At 40.3% G+C, this 15631-nt stretch overlaps 3 protein-coding genes across 6 annotated transcripts; all 3 read left to right on the top strand.

Moving 5' to 3' along the window:
- Positions 1 to 673: 673 nt before the first annotated feature.
- On the top strand, positions 674 to 3658 carry LOC147055594 (uncharacterized). 2 transcript variants are annotated; one of them, XM_085915176.1, is made up of 5 exons: positions 674 to 818; positions 895 to 1802; positions 2123 to 2279; positions 3208 to 3368; positions 3453 to 3658. In XM_085915176.1, exons 1-5 carry the CDS (start codon positions 674 to 676, stop codon positions 3597 to 3599), a joined length of 1518 nt encoding a protein of 505 aa, XP_085771302.1. In that variant the 3' UTR covers positions 3600 to 3658. The 2 variants fall into 2 exon arrangements, with proteins under 2 accessions (XP_085771302.1, XP_085771303.1); XM_085915177.1 differs by having other exon boundaries at positions 895 to 1796.
- Positions 3659 to 4162: 504 nt separating this feature from the next.
- edc3 (enhancer of mRNA decapping 3 homolog (S. cerevisiae)) lies at positions 4163 to 8574 on the top strand. 2 transcript variants are annotated; one of them, XM_085915270.1, is made up of 7 exons: positions 4163 to 4233; positions 4573 to 4766; positions 5135 to 5244; positions 5434 to 5778; positions 5861 to 6014; positions 6085 to 6302; positions 6567 to 8574. In XM_085915270.1, the coding sequence occupies exons 2-7, from the start codon at positions 4603 to 4605 to the stop codon at positions 6899 to 6901; spliced, it is 1326 nt and encodes a 441-aa protein (XP_085771396.1). In that variant the 5' UTR covers positions 4163 to 4233; positions 4573 to 4602; the 3' UTR covers positions 6902 to 8574. The 2 variants fall into 2 exon arrangements, with proteins under 2 accessions (XP_085771396.1, XP_085771394.1); XM_085915268.1 differs by having other exon boundaries at positions 5135 to 5352; positions 6567 to 8571.
- A 283-nt stretch (positions 8575 to 8857) lies between these two features.
- LOC147055596 (tyrosine-protein kinase CSK-like) lies at positions 8858 to 15618 on the top strand. 2 transcript variants are annotated; one of them, XM_085913835.1, is made up of 13 exons: positions 8858 to 9156; positions 11646 to 11729; positions 11817 to 11930; positions 11990 to 12114; positions 12186 to 12258; positions 12657 to 12750; positions 12825 to 12890; positions 12986 to 13085; positions 13197 to 13287; positions 13362 to 13435; positions 13560 to 13755; positions 13835 to 13921; positions 14645 to 15618. In XM_085913835.1, the coding sequence occupies exons 2-13, from the start codon at positions 11721 to 11723 to the stop codon at positions 14840 to 14842; spliced, it is 1227 nt and encodes a 408-aa protein (XP_085769961.1). In that variant the 5' UTR covers positions 8858 to 9156; positions 11646 to 11720; the 3' UTR covers positions 14843 to 15618. The 2 variants fall into 2 exon arrangements, with proteins under 2 accessions (XP_085769961.1, XP_085769960.1); XM_085913834.1 differs by having other exon boundaries at positions 8859 to 9156; positions 12186 to 12405.
- Positions 15619 to 15631: the final 13 nt, after the last annotated feature.

A 15631-nucleotide genomic window follows, 5' to 3' on the forward strand; every position in this document is an offset into this window, starting at 1 on the left:
TCAAGTCATCTTATATCTATGCTAATAAACTATTTTAAAAATGCTATAGAATAAACAAATTACGGAGCAACACATGTAGACAGACAATCTAAAAACGTTCAGTCATTTTTCTTCATCTTCTGCAAAAACCTGTGCAGTTTACAGATGAATCTCTGTGAATCACAGTTCATATGTATTATGCTGCCCCCAGGTGGCCAAAGCACAACGCGTTTTAATGAATTAAATTTGTAAGAACTGAAAACATCAACTGCAGCTAAGATTTCAGGGGCGGCGGGGATGAGGTCACAGGCACAGATTGTGGGATTTATTGTCAGGGTAGGTTGCTATGTGGTGATGCTGTTGGATTGACAGCTGGTATGGTGTAGGCATGGAAAGAAGCACACAGAGAGGCATTATGAGATGGAGATCACCGCCCGTAGACTCCACCCTCTGGATTGCAGTACCCATTCTGGACCAGGAACTGGAGCAACCATGGTAATCTTGGTTTTATGTGATTTTATTCCCCAGGAAGATCCTCCAGCTCTGTGCTGTTTAGTCATATCCAACTCTATCTACACTTTTGCACAAACCTCAGAACTCAATCAAGATGCTTTGACAGTACCGCTGGAAGCTGAGGACGTGCCTTGCCATAACTAAATTTGCTTTATTAATTATACGGTTGACGGTGAGAGCCATGCCTTATCACGACGAGGAGTATCCGGGTCAGCCTTTGTGGCAATCTGTGATGCTGTTTTGCTGCAAGGGTATGATCGAAGTCATCATGGTCATCCTCTTCTTCTGGCTTCTCGTGCAGGTGCTCTTCACCAGACAACTCGAAGGTAAAGTCAGGATATTTTCAGTATGTTCTGTATGCATGTGTCCCCATGTGTTTTTTTTTTTATTTTTCGTCTACAGTTCACCTTCAAATTCTCCTTCTGGTTGGGTTGATCACTTTCTGTCTGAGCTTGCTCCTGGGATGTATTCTGTGCTGGTGGCGAAGTCACATTTGTTGCGATGAAGACGTAGAAAGTGTGATATCATCTGAGCCTGTGACCTTAGAGCGCTGCGGGCCATCCTCGGCGATCCCCTCGTCATCTTCCAGGCTTCAATACGACGAGCTGGACGGAGACACACTGGACTACCCGACCACGTTCACCAGCCCCGCCCCTTTTGAAGAGGAATTTACCTCCTGGTCTTTCTCGAATGAAACCCGTTGTGCATCTGAGAAGAAGGAGCAGACCAAGACTTTTTTCTCTCTGCGCCGCCTCAGCAGTCCACCTCTTTATAAACCCATCGACAACAACCATACTTCCATGCCTTCTCTCCCCAAGCTGCTATCCAAGGCTCTGCAGAGAAGGTGCACTGTGACCTCTCCGAGCACATTCGACGAACCCATCCCATTGGTTCCATTGGACTACGGCTCCAGCGGAAGATGCCAACCGTCAATACCGACGACACCCCACCTCAATTTTACAATATTCTTCTCCCCAGACAGACAAACCTTGACAATCACAGTCCTCAGCCTCACGGGGTCACCTCAGAGGTTGGATGATGTGTCAATACGGGTCTGTCTTCCACCTCTCCATCCCTGTTTTATACAAGCATCAATCCAGAGCAACTTCAGTCAAGTCCTAGTTTTAAACGTGAACTCCGCAGAGGAGCTCCAAACGTGTACTCTAAGACTAGCGGTGTACACGCAGGATACACAAGGACTGACGGGCATCGCGCTGGGGGAGCTGCAGGCTGAATGTGGAGGAGGAGACTGGAATACAAGCCATGAGATTCACTTCACAAAAGAGCTCCATTCAAACAAAAAGGTTGTGGTCCATAGACGAATGATGTTGGTTCTCATTGGGTCAAAAGCCAACAATTCTAAAGTCTTATATCCACATTATTATAGTATGTGTTTATTATTTATTTATTTATTTATTTATTTATTTATTTATTGGTTTATTATTATTATTATTATTATTATTATTATATTCACTTAATACAGAATTGTCTCACTAGTAAGGACAAAGTGCATACTAGTAGCCACATGGACAATTTAACGCCTTAGTCGGAAATGAAATGAACATGTAACCTGTAAAACTCCTAATCCATTTCCTGTTTCGTCTCTCTGAACTTGTGCCATTTACCACAGAGTGCGATCTACCAAGATGTACAGATGTGTAAGGGGCTTAGCTGTCCTCCACAGATCCTCATTCTGCTGCACTATAACCTTCACACACATCGGCTCAAGGTGGCCATCCTGAGGGCCGACAACCTGGAGAATCTCGTCCATACGTCCACCGCACCAGGTAAACTCGGTCTAGCCGCTTGAACTTGTCACCCCGTGACTTCCTGACACCGTACATTTCGACATTATGTAAGCTGCAGGGGGAGAGGTAAAATAGTTCCCTTTTGCTTTTAATGTTAAGGGGATTATGGGATGTCTTACACGATCCGAATGAAGTGGGTTATCATCCCTTTTTAAATGACATTGTGGTTTAATCCGTTACTAGTCACAATCCTCATAGAAAAATGTTTCAATCTCCAGGGTACCGATAATCTTTATTTGCATTACCATGTCTGGACATGATGTTCATGGCAGTGGGCGGCCATTATCATCTCAATTTCATGTGCAGAACATGGCGTTATTCTGATTAGAAGAGGTTAAGCCTGTAAATACGGCTCTAATTGATATTTACATAACAATACAGAATGCTGTGCATAAATGAAGTTTATCTCAAACATATTCAGTGATAAGTATGAGAAGATAAAACAAAAAACAGGAGTACATCATAGCTGCATTTGTTAGATTTATTGAAATAGTTCTTGTTCATTTTTTTAAAGCGAGAGATTGGCAAGTACCGATATCGGTAGTGGAACCGAATTAGAAATTAGAGGGATAGAGAATTGCCATTAATTTCATGCAATTTTAAGGATATTTTCTATATTGAATAAAGGTCTTAATAAGCTGTCAGTGTTTTGGGAGGGAAATTTTACATCTAAAAATACCCAGTGGTAGTATCGCCACTTGTTATTAGCAATTACTCAAGATTTGAGAACCGGTATCGGTCTGAAAAAAAAAGTGATATCGAACATCCCTAATTAAAACGATAGCGCCTAAATAAATGAATAATATAAAAAAGTCAAGATTTTATGTTTTAATGTGTAACTAAAAGTGAGAGCGTAGGATAGTGTCTTATTATTCCCATGTCGTTGACTATCAGTGTTTGTTTACAGACTACCAGGTGGTGATTAAGTTGCATCATGAGGGACTCACCATAAGCAGCAGGGAAACAAAAGGAGCCTCGTTTGCTGTATGGAACTCCTACTTCCTGTTTGACCTTCCTCCAGGAGACATCAGTCACTTATCACTCATGTTGGAGTTTATAATCATGCAGGTTCGACATTCTAACTGAACATGAATCTTTTTATCAGTCCTTTGCATTTGAAGGAATTAAATGTTCTCCTTTCCCACATGACAGAGTCGTGCACGGTCGCAATGTAAAATCCTCGGTCGAGTCCTCATCGGTGCTGAGGCTGCAGAGGCGGGATGTGCTCACTGGAGGGACACGTGCAGTCGACAAGAGGAGCAGTCATTTTGGCACACGGTTCAACCAGAACCTTCATAGAAAAAGATGGACAAGATGTACTGTTTATGATCTCTATCCCAAATTGGAATTTGCCATGAAGTGCCGGCGACTTGGCCTTTGAGGTCTCAGTGTGTGTGTTGTTGTGCATGTTTAAAAAACAACAACAGTGCAATAGTTTTAAAAGTGACGCCAATATATACTATTTGTTAACTTTTATTATAGTAAAAGAAAAATAAAATTAAATAGTCTTACTTGCAGTCAGTTAGAGTACATAATTAAAACATGGAGTCATACAAGGCCAAGGATTTATATGTTTATATTCAGTTGCATCTGTGGACTGTAAAATGATGATGTTATTATGGTGAAAGGTAAATAAAAATAAAACATGTTGACATTGCATCCAAAGAAAGGGTTGTTATCAGCAATGCAGTTTTTTTCATAAAGTTTACAGATCAACAAAAGGAAATTTAGCAACAGCGTTCATTGTATGGATAGCATATGGTTCTTCTCTGTTTTCCTCAGTATGTTTGGTTTACATTCCATACCAGTAGGTGGCGGTACCGCACTTAAACGTATCTTGCCAACCCTACAACATTACAAGAAGCAGAAGACTAAATCGGAAGTAGTCATACTGATGCTTGCCGCAGCGTTTCCGCAGCGTTCAACAAGCACGGTACGATTAATTTACCAACTCATTGAATTGAAATAATTAACCTTGCTGGTCATTCGTGTGTTTTCTTGACGAGAAAACGTATTTGGGTGCATTTTAAAAGAAAGTTTGCTTAACCTTCTGGTTTGTTCGCAATAGATACTGCGCTGCTGCCGCACTATTGAGGAAAACTCGCGCTAATGTTATCTGCTAGTAGCTTAGCTGTTCATAACACACTAGTTCCCGTGTTAACGTATCGGACATTAAACACTTATTTCAATTGAATTCCACATACAACAAGTTGTCTTGCAGTACTTATTTTTTTCATGTTTAACTGTTCTTTTGTGCCACTTTTTTGTACAGGGTTACGCGTGAGGTTTTTTTTTAGTAGGCATGGCTTCGGATTGGCTGGGTAGTTTGGTGTCAATCAACTGTGGACCAACACTGGGAGTCTATCAGGGAGAAGTGTCATCAGTAGACCAGTCCTGTCAAACCATCTCGCTCAGACAACCTTTCCACAATGGAGTAAGGTGCCCAGTGCCAGAGGTCACATTCAGGTAAAGCTTGTGACGTTTAAAAAAAGAAAGATAAAGTATAATCTAGGAATCTGTTTGAGATTTTAAATGTAACCAGAATTGCCAGAGAGATTATTCTATTGAGATTATTCCAGTGATATAATTCAACATTTCCAGTGATATTTTCCATTTATAACCATCAATACATTTGAGCCATTTTGTTAAATGCAGGATTCAAACTTTCTGCATCTTTTACCTTTTTTCATAAGGCTGGTATCATTAGAAAATAGTTTTCAACACAAACTAATCTGAAGGCCTGCTTTCAGTAAAATAATTGTGGTTCTTTCTTCTTAACTAGGTCCAGCAACCATAACCCGCATACCTACAAATGTGTTTCCATTCTGTTGCAGTGCCATTGACATAAAAGACCTCAAGATATTGGAAATCAGAAATGGAAATACCCAAAACAGCTCCTCGGTGTCCACCAAAACAAGCAGTGCTCCAGTTGCGGTACCAAAAGGTGATCCTCGTAGCGTAGACATGGTGAACTCTCCGCAACACTGCTCCAAAAGCTATGGCGACCGCCATCTGGATGTCCCCAAGGGCTTCAGACGAAGACACAACTCCTGTAAATTTGGGATTACCTCCAAAGTTCTGACTTGTTTGTTGATGTTCCGAAAGTAAGATCCACCTATGATCACTGTTGCAGGGTCATCAAGCAGTCGAGGTGCAAACCAAGCCACCCCTAAAAAGAATGGGGTGAAAAACGGTATCAGCCAGATGAAGCAAAGGGATGACGAGTGCTTCGGGGACGGCATGGACGACGGCCTGGACACAGACTTTGATTTTGAGGGAAACCTGGCCCTTTTCGACAAAGCGGCCGTTTTCTCAGAGATTGACACATCGGAGCGTCGGAATGGTGCGAGGTCACGCGGCACACCTCACGAGCAGACTCCCTCGCGCTACCGCCATGACGAGAACATTATTGAAAGCAAACCTATTGTGTACAGACAGATAACAGTACCGCACCCTGGAGCCAAAGAGTACTGCACTGGTATGTTTTTTTACCATTTACCACGGGATGGAGGAATGTGGCAAATAGTTATTCTGTAATCTTGCTTTTTGTTTGCATCTAGACTCTGGACTGGTTGTGCCCAGTATAACTTATGAACTGCACAAGCGTCTGCTGTCAGTCGCGGAGCGCTACGGCCTCACGTTGGAGCGGCGACTCGAGATGACCGGCGTGTGCGCCAGTCAGATGGCGCTCACGCTGCTCGGTGGGCCCAACAGGTAAGCAGAACGGAAAGCTAAATGTCAAGAAGATTGCTTTAATCTTTTTTTGAATTTCTGTGAATTTCAGGTTTACGCCAAAGAATCTCCACCAGCGTCCCACCGTGGCTCTACTATGCGGTCCGCATGTGCAGGGGGCGCAGGGCATCAGCTGCGGTCGTCACCTGGCCAATCATGAAGTTGAGGTCGTTCTGTTTCTGCCCAACTTTGTCAAGATGCTCGACTCAGTCACCAACGAGCTCACTCTCTTCAGTAAGACTGGTGGCAAGCTAGTGGCAAATATCAAAGGTGAGTTGTTGTTTTTTTTGGGTGTGACTACTGTGAAAGCTTACTGCCTGACTGCAGTATCAACTTTCCACCAATAGAGGGTACTAATACACTGTGAAACAATCACGAGGATGAAATTGATAGCCTAACACAGGAATATGTCAGTGAATGGATAACCGAACGTGGTGTCTGCGAAGCCTTTGGGCAAAAACGATGTCCCGGCTTTGTCTCAGGTGATCCCAAAAAATTGTTTCAGATGGTCTGATATCTTGTCTGATTGCACAGATCTGCCCGATACCCCCGTGGATCTAATCATAAACTGCCTCGATTGCCACGAGAACACATTCCTGATGGATCAGCCTTGGTACCGGGCAGCTACAGAATGGGCCAACCAGAACCGGGCGCCAGTGCTCAGCTTGGATCCTCCCGTTAGTGGACAGGGGCAGGCGGTGGAGGCCAAGTGGTCCCTCTCCCTTTGCCTCCCCCTTCCCTTAGGTGAGGGGGCTGGCAGAGTTTACCTGTGCGACATAGGCGTCCCCCGCCAGGTGTTCCAGGAAGTTGGCATCAAGTACCTCTCTCCTTTTGGGTGCAAATTTGTCATCCCGCTGCACTCAGCATAACGGGAAGGATCACTTCTTGTAGCTTTAACCATCGTGAGAGCTTTGTATTTCTGAGCTTCATGTGTTTAGTCATAGTTGCTGACATTTCAACATGTGAATGTGAGTTCTCACTCTTTCTGGAGGACCATTGTTGACATTTATTAGTTGTTCAAGACTACGTGCTTGTGGATTGGAGTGAGAACAGTTTTCATTTCGAGATTACTCTGAAATATTAACACCTTTTAGAGGCTGCGGTAATTATAGAAAAGATAACTTTATCGAAAAGAACTAATGTCATAATATTGTGTTATATTTTGTTGGACAATCTTGGACTTGAACATTGTGATACAAACGCCATCCAAAGCCATGGAGTTATTGAACAATGTTTCTTACATCTGTAGCCACAGACTAGTTGAACAAAACAGGCAGCTACTGACTTAAAAGGATGATAATGTCTCAATGTGACTTTTTTTTTTTTTTTTGTCTGTGCAGAGGTGGACTGTGATACAAAGTGCTACAGTATATTATTTTGTGGTATCATCTGAAGATTTGCCAATTTCAAGTTAGTTCTCCCACAGTTTAAATGGTAGGCCACTCACTAACCAAATATTTTGAATGGTATTTGAGTAACAAAAGCAAAACAACTCTTGATTAGAGAGTTAAATAGATAATTAAAAGTTTTAAGAACAACCAATCTGAGTCAAGGATGGATGGACAACAATGAAAGATGATTTTACTCACGTTGACAATGGTCGATGGACACTCGGGAAGTGGTTTTCCCTTGTTACTGATTTTGAAGTCAGAGATGAGCATAATGCTGTGAAATAGAATTCAGGTTTGGAGAGTGAGTACATGTCACTGCTCTGTGTTGCGCTTGAGGTCTTTGCCAGCAAATGGGGAAATAGTAGGTTCATTCTATTATGGGACCAGCTTCACTTTGATAATACACATTCTCTGCACATTTATATTTTTTTCAGTGACATACATATAATTTGGACTTTATTTGCATTTAGATATGAGCAAAGTATTACGGGAGGATCAAGGAGTCCTTGCTTCATATTTGAGTCAGCGTTGTCATTTTTCACGCAACATTCCAGAGGGCCAACGTGTTGCTGGCAGCGAGCCTGTTGTGTCAGCTAGCATTGATGATTGTGATTCTTTTTGTGTTTTTTTTTTTTTTTTCTGTGTCAGTGGAGCTGGAAATCTCACTTATCCTGCTGTCATTGCAGCAGTCTTATTTGTTAAAGTTGTTCATACTGTTTATTTTTTCACATCCAGTATCATCTTTAGTGGTTGTTTTGTCCAAAAGTGATTGCATTTGAAAAATAATCTCATTTAAATACATATTGTCACGATTTTCTAAAGTGTGTTATGTCTGCAAACTGAAATAATTAAACATGTTGGCCTTAATTTATTGCCTTCATCTAAATCGTGTGTTTAGTCACCTTGCTTGCAATTTGAATCTTTGCTCCGGCCTTCTTTTGTGGACGACACATCAAAACTGATTGAACAGAGAAAACAAACATTCATTTAAATGTACGTGCAACTGTGAAGCTAAGAGAAGAACTGAAAAGAAGGAAATACAATGTAAATGGGAATATAAATAAAATGAAAGTAAATCGCTTCATATAATGAATCACAAAATTACATAAATGTAGGTCAGTGCTTCTGCAAAAAGTGTTGACAGCCCTCTAGTCAACTGGTATTTTATTTGAAAATCACTATGAAAGCATTGAATTAATTAGACGTGTTTGTTTATACTAAAATAAATGAAAAACTGTTCAAAAGTGTTCAGTATTTCACATTGTACTGTGCTCATACAAAGTCTCGGTTGGTGTTCCGTGTATTTTCTGTCCCAATATGGTTGCCTTGGTATTACAACCATGTTGCAGGAATGCTGCGCATGCGTAATGCGGAATTAAGGTGTGACAAGAATTTGAAGGGGTGTGTGACAATCGTATCTGACATAACCTAATAAGTACAGTCACGATATTTTCCTCTTTTGTCTTGCAGATGTTGAGTCACACTTGAATCTATTTAGTTTCACTTCTTTATGTGTTTCCGCACTCACTGGCGAATTTTTGTCAACATTCGGGGACACCTGTGACGATCTTTGGGATTTGGATTGGCACTTGATTTTTACTGGCTCTTTTTTTTTTTTTTCTATTTTATTTTATTTTTCTGGCGTGGGAACGACTTAGCGCCAGATGAAAACAATTTCTTTCCCGTAAATGTGTCATCTGATACTACCTGAAGTCACTTTCTCCCGCATTCAGGTACAGTAAATATTGTATTTTAGAGCATTCTTGGGAAACGAGATTTTCGGCTTGTCAATTTGTATTTACTTACGTACCTATGTATATTTATTCTTTTATTCATCCTAAATCATCCATTCCCCGCTTGCCGTTTATTGCATCTGTGTCATCTCTACCAGCATGTGCCGATATAATTTTGTTAAAGAGAATGCAACGTCTTTGAATAACAATCAGTGCATGTAAACAGCTAAATGAGAAGAAAATCGTGACGATGCACAGTATTAGAAGTTGATCATACCGACATTCAGGGACGTCACTAGGTTTTCTGGACTTGAGGGTAAACGGACCCCCGGAGATGTTTGGGATGTTAAGGTACTCTTGAAGTGCAATTAAATAACCACAGCAATTTATTTGAAAGAAAAACACAAAACATAAAGGCAAATGTGACTGCAGTGGAAAAAAACAACATAAAAAACTAGTTGTTAAAAAAAAACAAAAAACCAGCAAATCCCCAAAACACATTTAAAAATGGCTAAATACACTATGACATTTTCCAACCAGAATTCATAGGTGTCGGCTGGAGGGTGGATTCGGGTACGGGGGGGGATTTGGATTTATAGCAAAATGGATAAGAATGACAGTCCTCCCTTGAGTCCAATCAGTGATCAGTCATTCTGATTCGATAAGTGATAGTATCGTTCTGATTGGATGCGTGGCACAGTACACGGTTTGTGTTTTTGTTTAGTTATTCGTTGGTTGTTTTTGTCTTTCCATTTGCTTTTGTTTTATTTTTGTTTGTTTGTTATATTTGTAATTGTGATGATTGGCACTCTGAGCTCTGATTTTTGTCAACAAATGAAGGAGTGGCAGATATGAACGTCTGCATTCTTGTGCTGTCTTCCCGGGCCTAGTCCGACTTGTAGTGTTGAAACAATGTCCAACTCGTACAAGAGTTTGATGTTGATCAACCAGTTTAACGGCAAAAACAAGGAACGCTGCACTCCAAAAAGGAGTTTCTCTCATTAGTTGCATTTATTATACTAAAAATGATTACAGATTAGTTTAATTAACCTGCACTCGGGAGATGGATGGGTAGATGTAGATGACCTCACCTCTGTGTGAATGTTTATATGATGACTCCTATGTTTTAGAGATGCATTGATTTGTATTGTACTGCTTGCTTTATCATGCTGGGACATAAGTTGCATTTTACATTCTACCTTGTGCAAATGTGAATTGAATGACAGTACACAAACTTTTTGACCTCGCCATTCTAAAACAAAATATTCTAGTGTTACAATTACTACATTAACTAACAATGAGTGACAGGTCATTCCTCCTGTTATTCAACAATGGAAATCTTTTACAGCGAATCAGAATATCTTTTTTTTTTAATAAGAATAAGAAACGCATCATATTTGTGAGTGATGCAAACAATAGAAGATAAGTAAAAAACACTTGAATAAATACTTCTTAAAAATAAAATAGGAAATGCTCTAAAACAGGTTCCTGAGCATTTTACCAACTCTTTTTTGAATCTAGTAGAAAAGAAGCATGATAGAAACAAAACGATATACAAAAAAATATTAGCGCATTAGATGCCTTGATGATTTACAACTTGTAATAAATGAGTTGAACAAGTCTGATAATTTAATTAAACTTTAGGATATTTACAAATTTGTCATCAAAATTATCCATCCATTTTCTGAACCGCTTGGTCCCTACGGGGGTCGCGGGCATGCATGCCTATCCCAGCCGTCATCGGGCACTAGGCGAGGGGCACCCTGAACCGGTTGCCAGCCAATTGCAGTGCACACAGCGACAAACAACCATTTTCACTCGCACTCACACCTAGGGACAATTTGGAGCGCTCAATCGGCCTACCAAGCATGTTTATGGGATGTGGGAGGAAACCAGAGTGCCCGGAGAAAACCTACGCAGACACAGGGAGAACATGCAATCTCCACACAAGGAAGGCCGGAGGTGGATTCGAACCCGCATCCTCCTGAACTGTGAGGCGGACGTGCTAACCAGTGCACCACCAAGCCGCTCCTCCAAATTATATTAATAACAATTCATTAACTCATTCACCGTATTAGTAAAATGAGCCAGTCGCATGATGTCACATGGATGGATGGATGAATGTTTTGACGGTTGTATTCATTATTTGTATCCACAATCTCGTCTTCCTCAAGGGAAACAGCAAGCCAGGAAGTAGCATAACTTAATTCGCACTACCACACTGTAACAACCTTCACCTTTGTGTGTGTGTCATGGAAATATTTAGCACAAACATCCAGAGCTGCTGCCAAGATTATTTCTTACGCTGTCAAAGAATCCAAGCTAGAGTAGCTATGTTTAACTTTTTATAGCTAAATCAGTTGTGAGTCTCTTGTGTGAATTGGACCAATACTTCTCTTTGTTTTTAGTTATAGCACAATAACGAATAAATTTTTTTTTATCATAATTAGAAAATCTGAAAAATTTTCTACCCCATACGTCAATCACAGGACATGACGTGTGCACCGATGGAAATGTTCACAAGCAGACGACGTCATCTGTGAGGGAATTTGGACTGTGGCAGCATGGCAAAGGTGTAAAACCGTCGTCATTATGTTATTCGGATTTACCGAAAACATTCAAATAGAACTCTGATCATACGTTTTGATGATTTCCGATAGACTCCGTGGCCCAATGGTACACAGTGTGTGGCAAGAGTCAGCTTTAAAGCCTCATTGGAGCACCACCTCAACTTTAATGAAGGAGATTTATTGACTATTGTTGCCACAACACAGGTAAGCTTCGTTTATGTAGCAGATTTGCTCCTTTTCATTGCTGACATGTTGCCTTACAGGATCAAGAGTGGTGTATAGCTAAAAATGAAGCAGGTCGTGAAGGAACAGTTCCCACCAGCCACATTCAGAAACCCCGTCGGAACGTTGCACCTGTGGAAAATCCCAACGAGCTCAATCTTATGCCGTGAGTGTCCAAATCTATATATTGTTTTGGTAAGATGTGTACTAATGGTACCTCCGTGGTTGTCGTGGCAGATGGTTTCATGGCAAAATAACACGGAACCAGGCCGAGGACTTGCTCTCGCCACTGGAGAAGGGCCTATTCTTGGTGAGGGAGAGCACCAACTATCCAGGGGACTACACACTGTGTTTGAGCACCGACGACAGAGTGGAGCACTACCACATTAAATACGGCAACGGCAAACTTTCCATCGATGAGGAAGTCTATTTTAACAATCTCATCCAGCTGGTTGAGGTACAACCTTAAATGGAGCCCTTTGTTATTTAAATATCTTCCATGGTTATATTTAAAGGCATACATTTGACAATTCATGTTTGTTTGTGAGTTAGCTAGATACAGAGGAATTTTTTCGCTTTTTGACATTACACGGGGGACGGATTTGGAATCCCGCTATTTTTTCCCCTTAATAAAACAATTTATTTTCCATTTCAAGCATTCTCTCGACCCAAAATCATTGTCTTTTTTTTCCCCCCTCCCTTCCGAAGCACTACAAAAGCAATTCTGATGGGCTGTGTACTTGTCTCATCAATCCAAAATTGGAAGGAAAAACTGTAGCTGTCCAAAATGAATTTTTGAGAGGTGAGTCTGACTTGATATTCATGTGCAGACTTCTGGTGGTGTGTAATTGTTGCTGTTTTTGGGCTCACCAACAGGTGGTTGGGTGATGAACAGAAAGGAACTGAAGTTACTGAAGACCATCGGAGGGGGCGAGTTCGGAGGCATGTAGCAATTTGACTAAACGAGAACATCGTTGGTTGATTTGCTGTGATATTAGCGCATGGTCATTGGTAACGTAGAGTTTTCGTGTTTGCAGAAGTCAAGTTGGCTGAGTACAAAAAGAAGCAAGTCGCTGTGAAGAGCCTCAAAAATAATCCCACAGCGCAGGCCTTTATTGCAGAGGCCTCTGTCATGATGTAAGTAATGCAAGAACAATCATGGAATCAAAATCACATATAATATTGTTCAGACAAAAAAAAAAAAAAAAGCTATTCTAAACTCACCCAACTTCCATTTTCTTTTCAAAGGAAATTAAGTCACAATAACTTGGTGAAGCTGCTTGGAGTGATTACAGAGGAGGATGGCGGTTTGCTCATTATTACTGAATATATGCGAAAGGTGAGTTTCCATCCCATCTTTCCTCAACATTCTTTATGACTTGACTTCTATGAGTGTATTTTTTTTGTGTTCAGGGTACCTTGGTGGACTACCTGCGTTCCAGAGGACGGACGGTCCTCACTAGTGTTACTCTTATCAATTTTGCACTGTGTGTACATCGCACATCCACACTTGACAACCACTGAACAATATTTGAGATAAATTGATTTGAAGATCAAAATAGTCATTGAACTGTAGTTTTATTTTCTTTGTCTGATTGTTCTTTTTTGTAGAGACGTTTGTGAGGCCATGGTGTATTTGGAGTCGAATAACTTTGTGCACCGAGACCTTGCGGCGCGTAATGTTCTCCTATCAGAGGAGCTCATCGCTAAAATCAGTGACTTTGGTTTGACCAAAAAGGTGTCTTCTCTCGAGCATACCAACCTGCTGCCAATCAAATGGACGGCACCGGAAGCTCTCAAAGAAAAGGTACACTTCCGAAGTGCGTTGGAATTAGAAAATGTATAAAATCATCTTCAACTGCACGTTTTGTCTCTCCCTCAAAAAGAAATTCTCCACCAAATCAGATGTTTGGAGTTTTGGTATTTTGCTTTGGGAGATTTACTCATTTGGTCGAATGCCATACCCGAAAATTGTAAGTATGTCAGAGATTCTCTAAATATCATAAATATTGACTGGAATATTGAGTAGATGTGTGTGGTAGTGAGGAGCTCATGTGTAGTCTAATTCTCACGGATTAAACCAGATTTTGTACGTTGAAACACGTACGGCTGTATTTTCAGAGACTGTGGCAAACCTTATTTTGTTTGATACTACTTTTTTTTCGGACCGATAAAGTATGAATACTCAACTCTTGAGTAGTCACCGATACGATACCAAGAACCGATACCAGTAGTACCTTTGATACAATATTGAACCAATCACACATCATTTTAAAAACTATATAGAATATATCCCATCTTTTCCTTAAAATTACCCAAAATTATTGGCAATTTTCTTTTATCCATTCATTCATAAAGTACATATTTTGTACAGAACATAAAATAAATAATTAAATAAATAAAACCAATGACATAAAATGTCTCAAAATATGTTTTTGTAAAACTTTTTTTTCAAGGAATACAGTGAAGGGTGAAGAAGTATTTGCTTCAAGTTTGAAATTCAGAACCTCTGAAGTGCAGATGTACGAGTTCACGAAACATAAACCGAGCACTCCTTGTCTGCTGCTTACATTAGTCATCTTAAGCATAGCTTCCAATGTTTACCCCTAGCAAAATTCACTTGCAACATTTAAACTTGATTTATTATTGTCCGTTGAAAACATGTTTCAGTCTCAACTGTGTTTTCCACTGTGCAGGAATCCAAAAATGTGGGGCCTCTTTTGGAGAAGGGATACCGGATGCCTTCTCCGGACGGGTGTCCCGAAGTCATTTACGAAATCATGAATCACAGATGCTGCCACTTGAACCCTGAATCTCGACCGACATTTAAATTGTTGAAAGAGTGGCTATTGAGTGTCAAAAAAGAGCTCCGACAAATGGGCACACAGCTCTGACGAGACACTGCGCCTTCAACCTCTGTGGATTCATTATTTGACCCTTTTCACATGATACCAGTAGAGATGTGTCTCTTACAGTATATTTTTTAACCATCGTTTATTTTCTGATTTGAGAAAGTTTCATCACACTCCATTGTGTGTTGAGTCTGAATGTTAGACTGCATCAAACAAGTGAGGACTAAGTGACTTGTTGCTCATGCATCGTTCAATACCTGATATTGAAACACAGCAAAGCATTTAAGGATGAATGTCATTATTATTTCATTATGATTTGGGAGAAGCTTTTTTGATTTGATACATTTTCTTTGTTTTGAAGTAGATATTGGCAAGAATGTCAGAATGATGATGATGTGACATACAAACATTCTACATATATTTATACTTCTCATTCCTGTAATCTACACAGGGCAACAACACATTTTACATGGGCTCACATACAGTATATAATCCCCACTAACTGTTTGTTAAATGTTCTTTATAAAGTGTTTTGCAACTATTTTGTAGCAGCAACCTTGTAACAAGATATTTTTTCAAACTGTGTTACAAGTGTAAAGTTTCAACAAGTAATTATTACATCCAGGGAAAGGAACAATTGAAACATCCCCGAATTAATATGACATTCATGCACGAATGGATGGACAATCAATGTGAAGATGCATTGTCATTTTGTAATCTCACTGTTGGTGTAAAATGAACAGGTGGGTGTATTTTAAAGTTGACAACAGTTTTACTGTATAGTTTTTAGAAGTTTTAATAAAATACAAAAACACTAACCACGTAGCCATT

The sequence above is a fragment of the Syngnathus leptorhynchus genome, chromosome 6 (assembly GCF_054491065.1).
Source record: "Syngnathus leptorhynchus isolate UIUO chromosome 6, UIUO_Slep, whole genome shotgun sequence".
Taxonomy (NCBI): Eukaryota; Metazoa; Chordata; class Actinopteri; order Syngnathiformes; family Syngnathidae; genus Syngnathus; species Syngnathus leptorhynchus.

Coding starts and splice junctions, on each gene's coding strand:
- LOC147055594 (XM_085915176.1), top strand. CDS start 674: ATGCCTTATCACGACGAGGAGTATCCGGGTCAGCCTTTGTGGCAATCT. Junction 819..894: donor CTTCACCAGACAACTCGAAG/GTAAAGTCAGGA, acceptor TTTCGTCTACAG/TTCACCTTCAAATTCTCCTT. Junction 3,369..3,452: donor TGGAGTTTATAATCATGCAG/GTTCGACATTCT, acceptor CCCACATGACAG/AGTCGTGCACGGTCGCAATG.
- edc3 (XM_085915268.1), top strand. CDS start 4,603: ATGGCTTCGGATTGGCTGGGTAGTTTGGTGTCAATCAACTGTGGACCA. Junction 5,353..5,433: donor CAGACGAAGACACAACTCCT/GTAAATTTGGGA, acceptor TCACTGTTGCAG/GGTCATCAAGCAGTCGAGGT. Junction 6,303..6,566: donor GCTAGTGGCAAATATCAAAG/GTGAGTTGTTGT, acceptor CTGATTGCACAG/ATCTGCCCGATACCCCCGTG.
- LOC147055596 (XM_085913834.1), top strand. Junction 12,406..12,656: donor ATCTCATCCAGCTGGTTGAG/GTACAACCTTAA, acceptor TCCCTTCCGAAG/CACTACAAAAGCAATTCTGA. Junction 13,756..13,834: donor CGGAAGCTCTCAAAGAAAAG/GTACACTTCCGA, acceptor TCCCTCAAAAAG/AAATTCTCCACCAAATCAGA.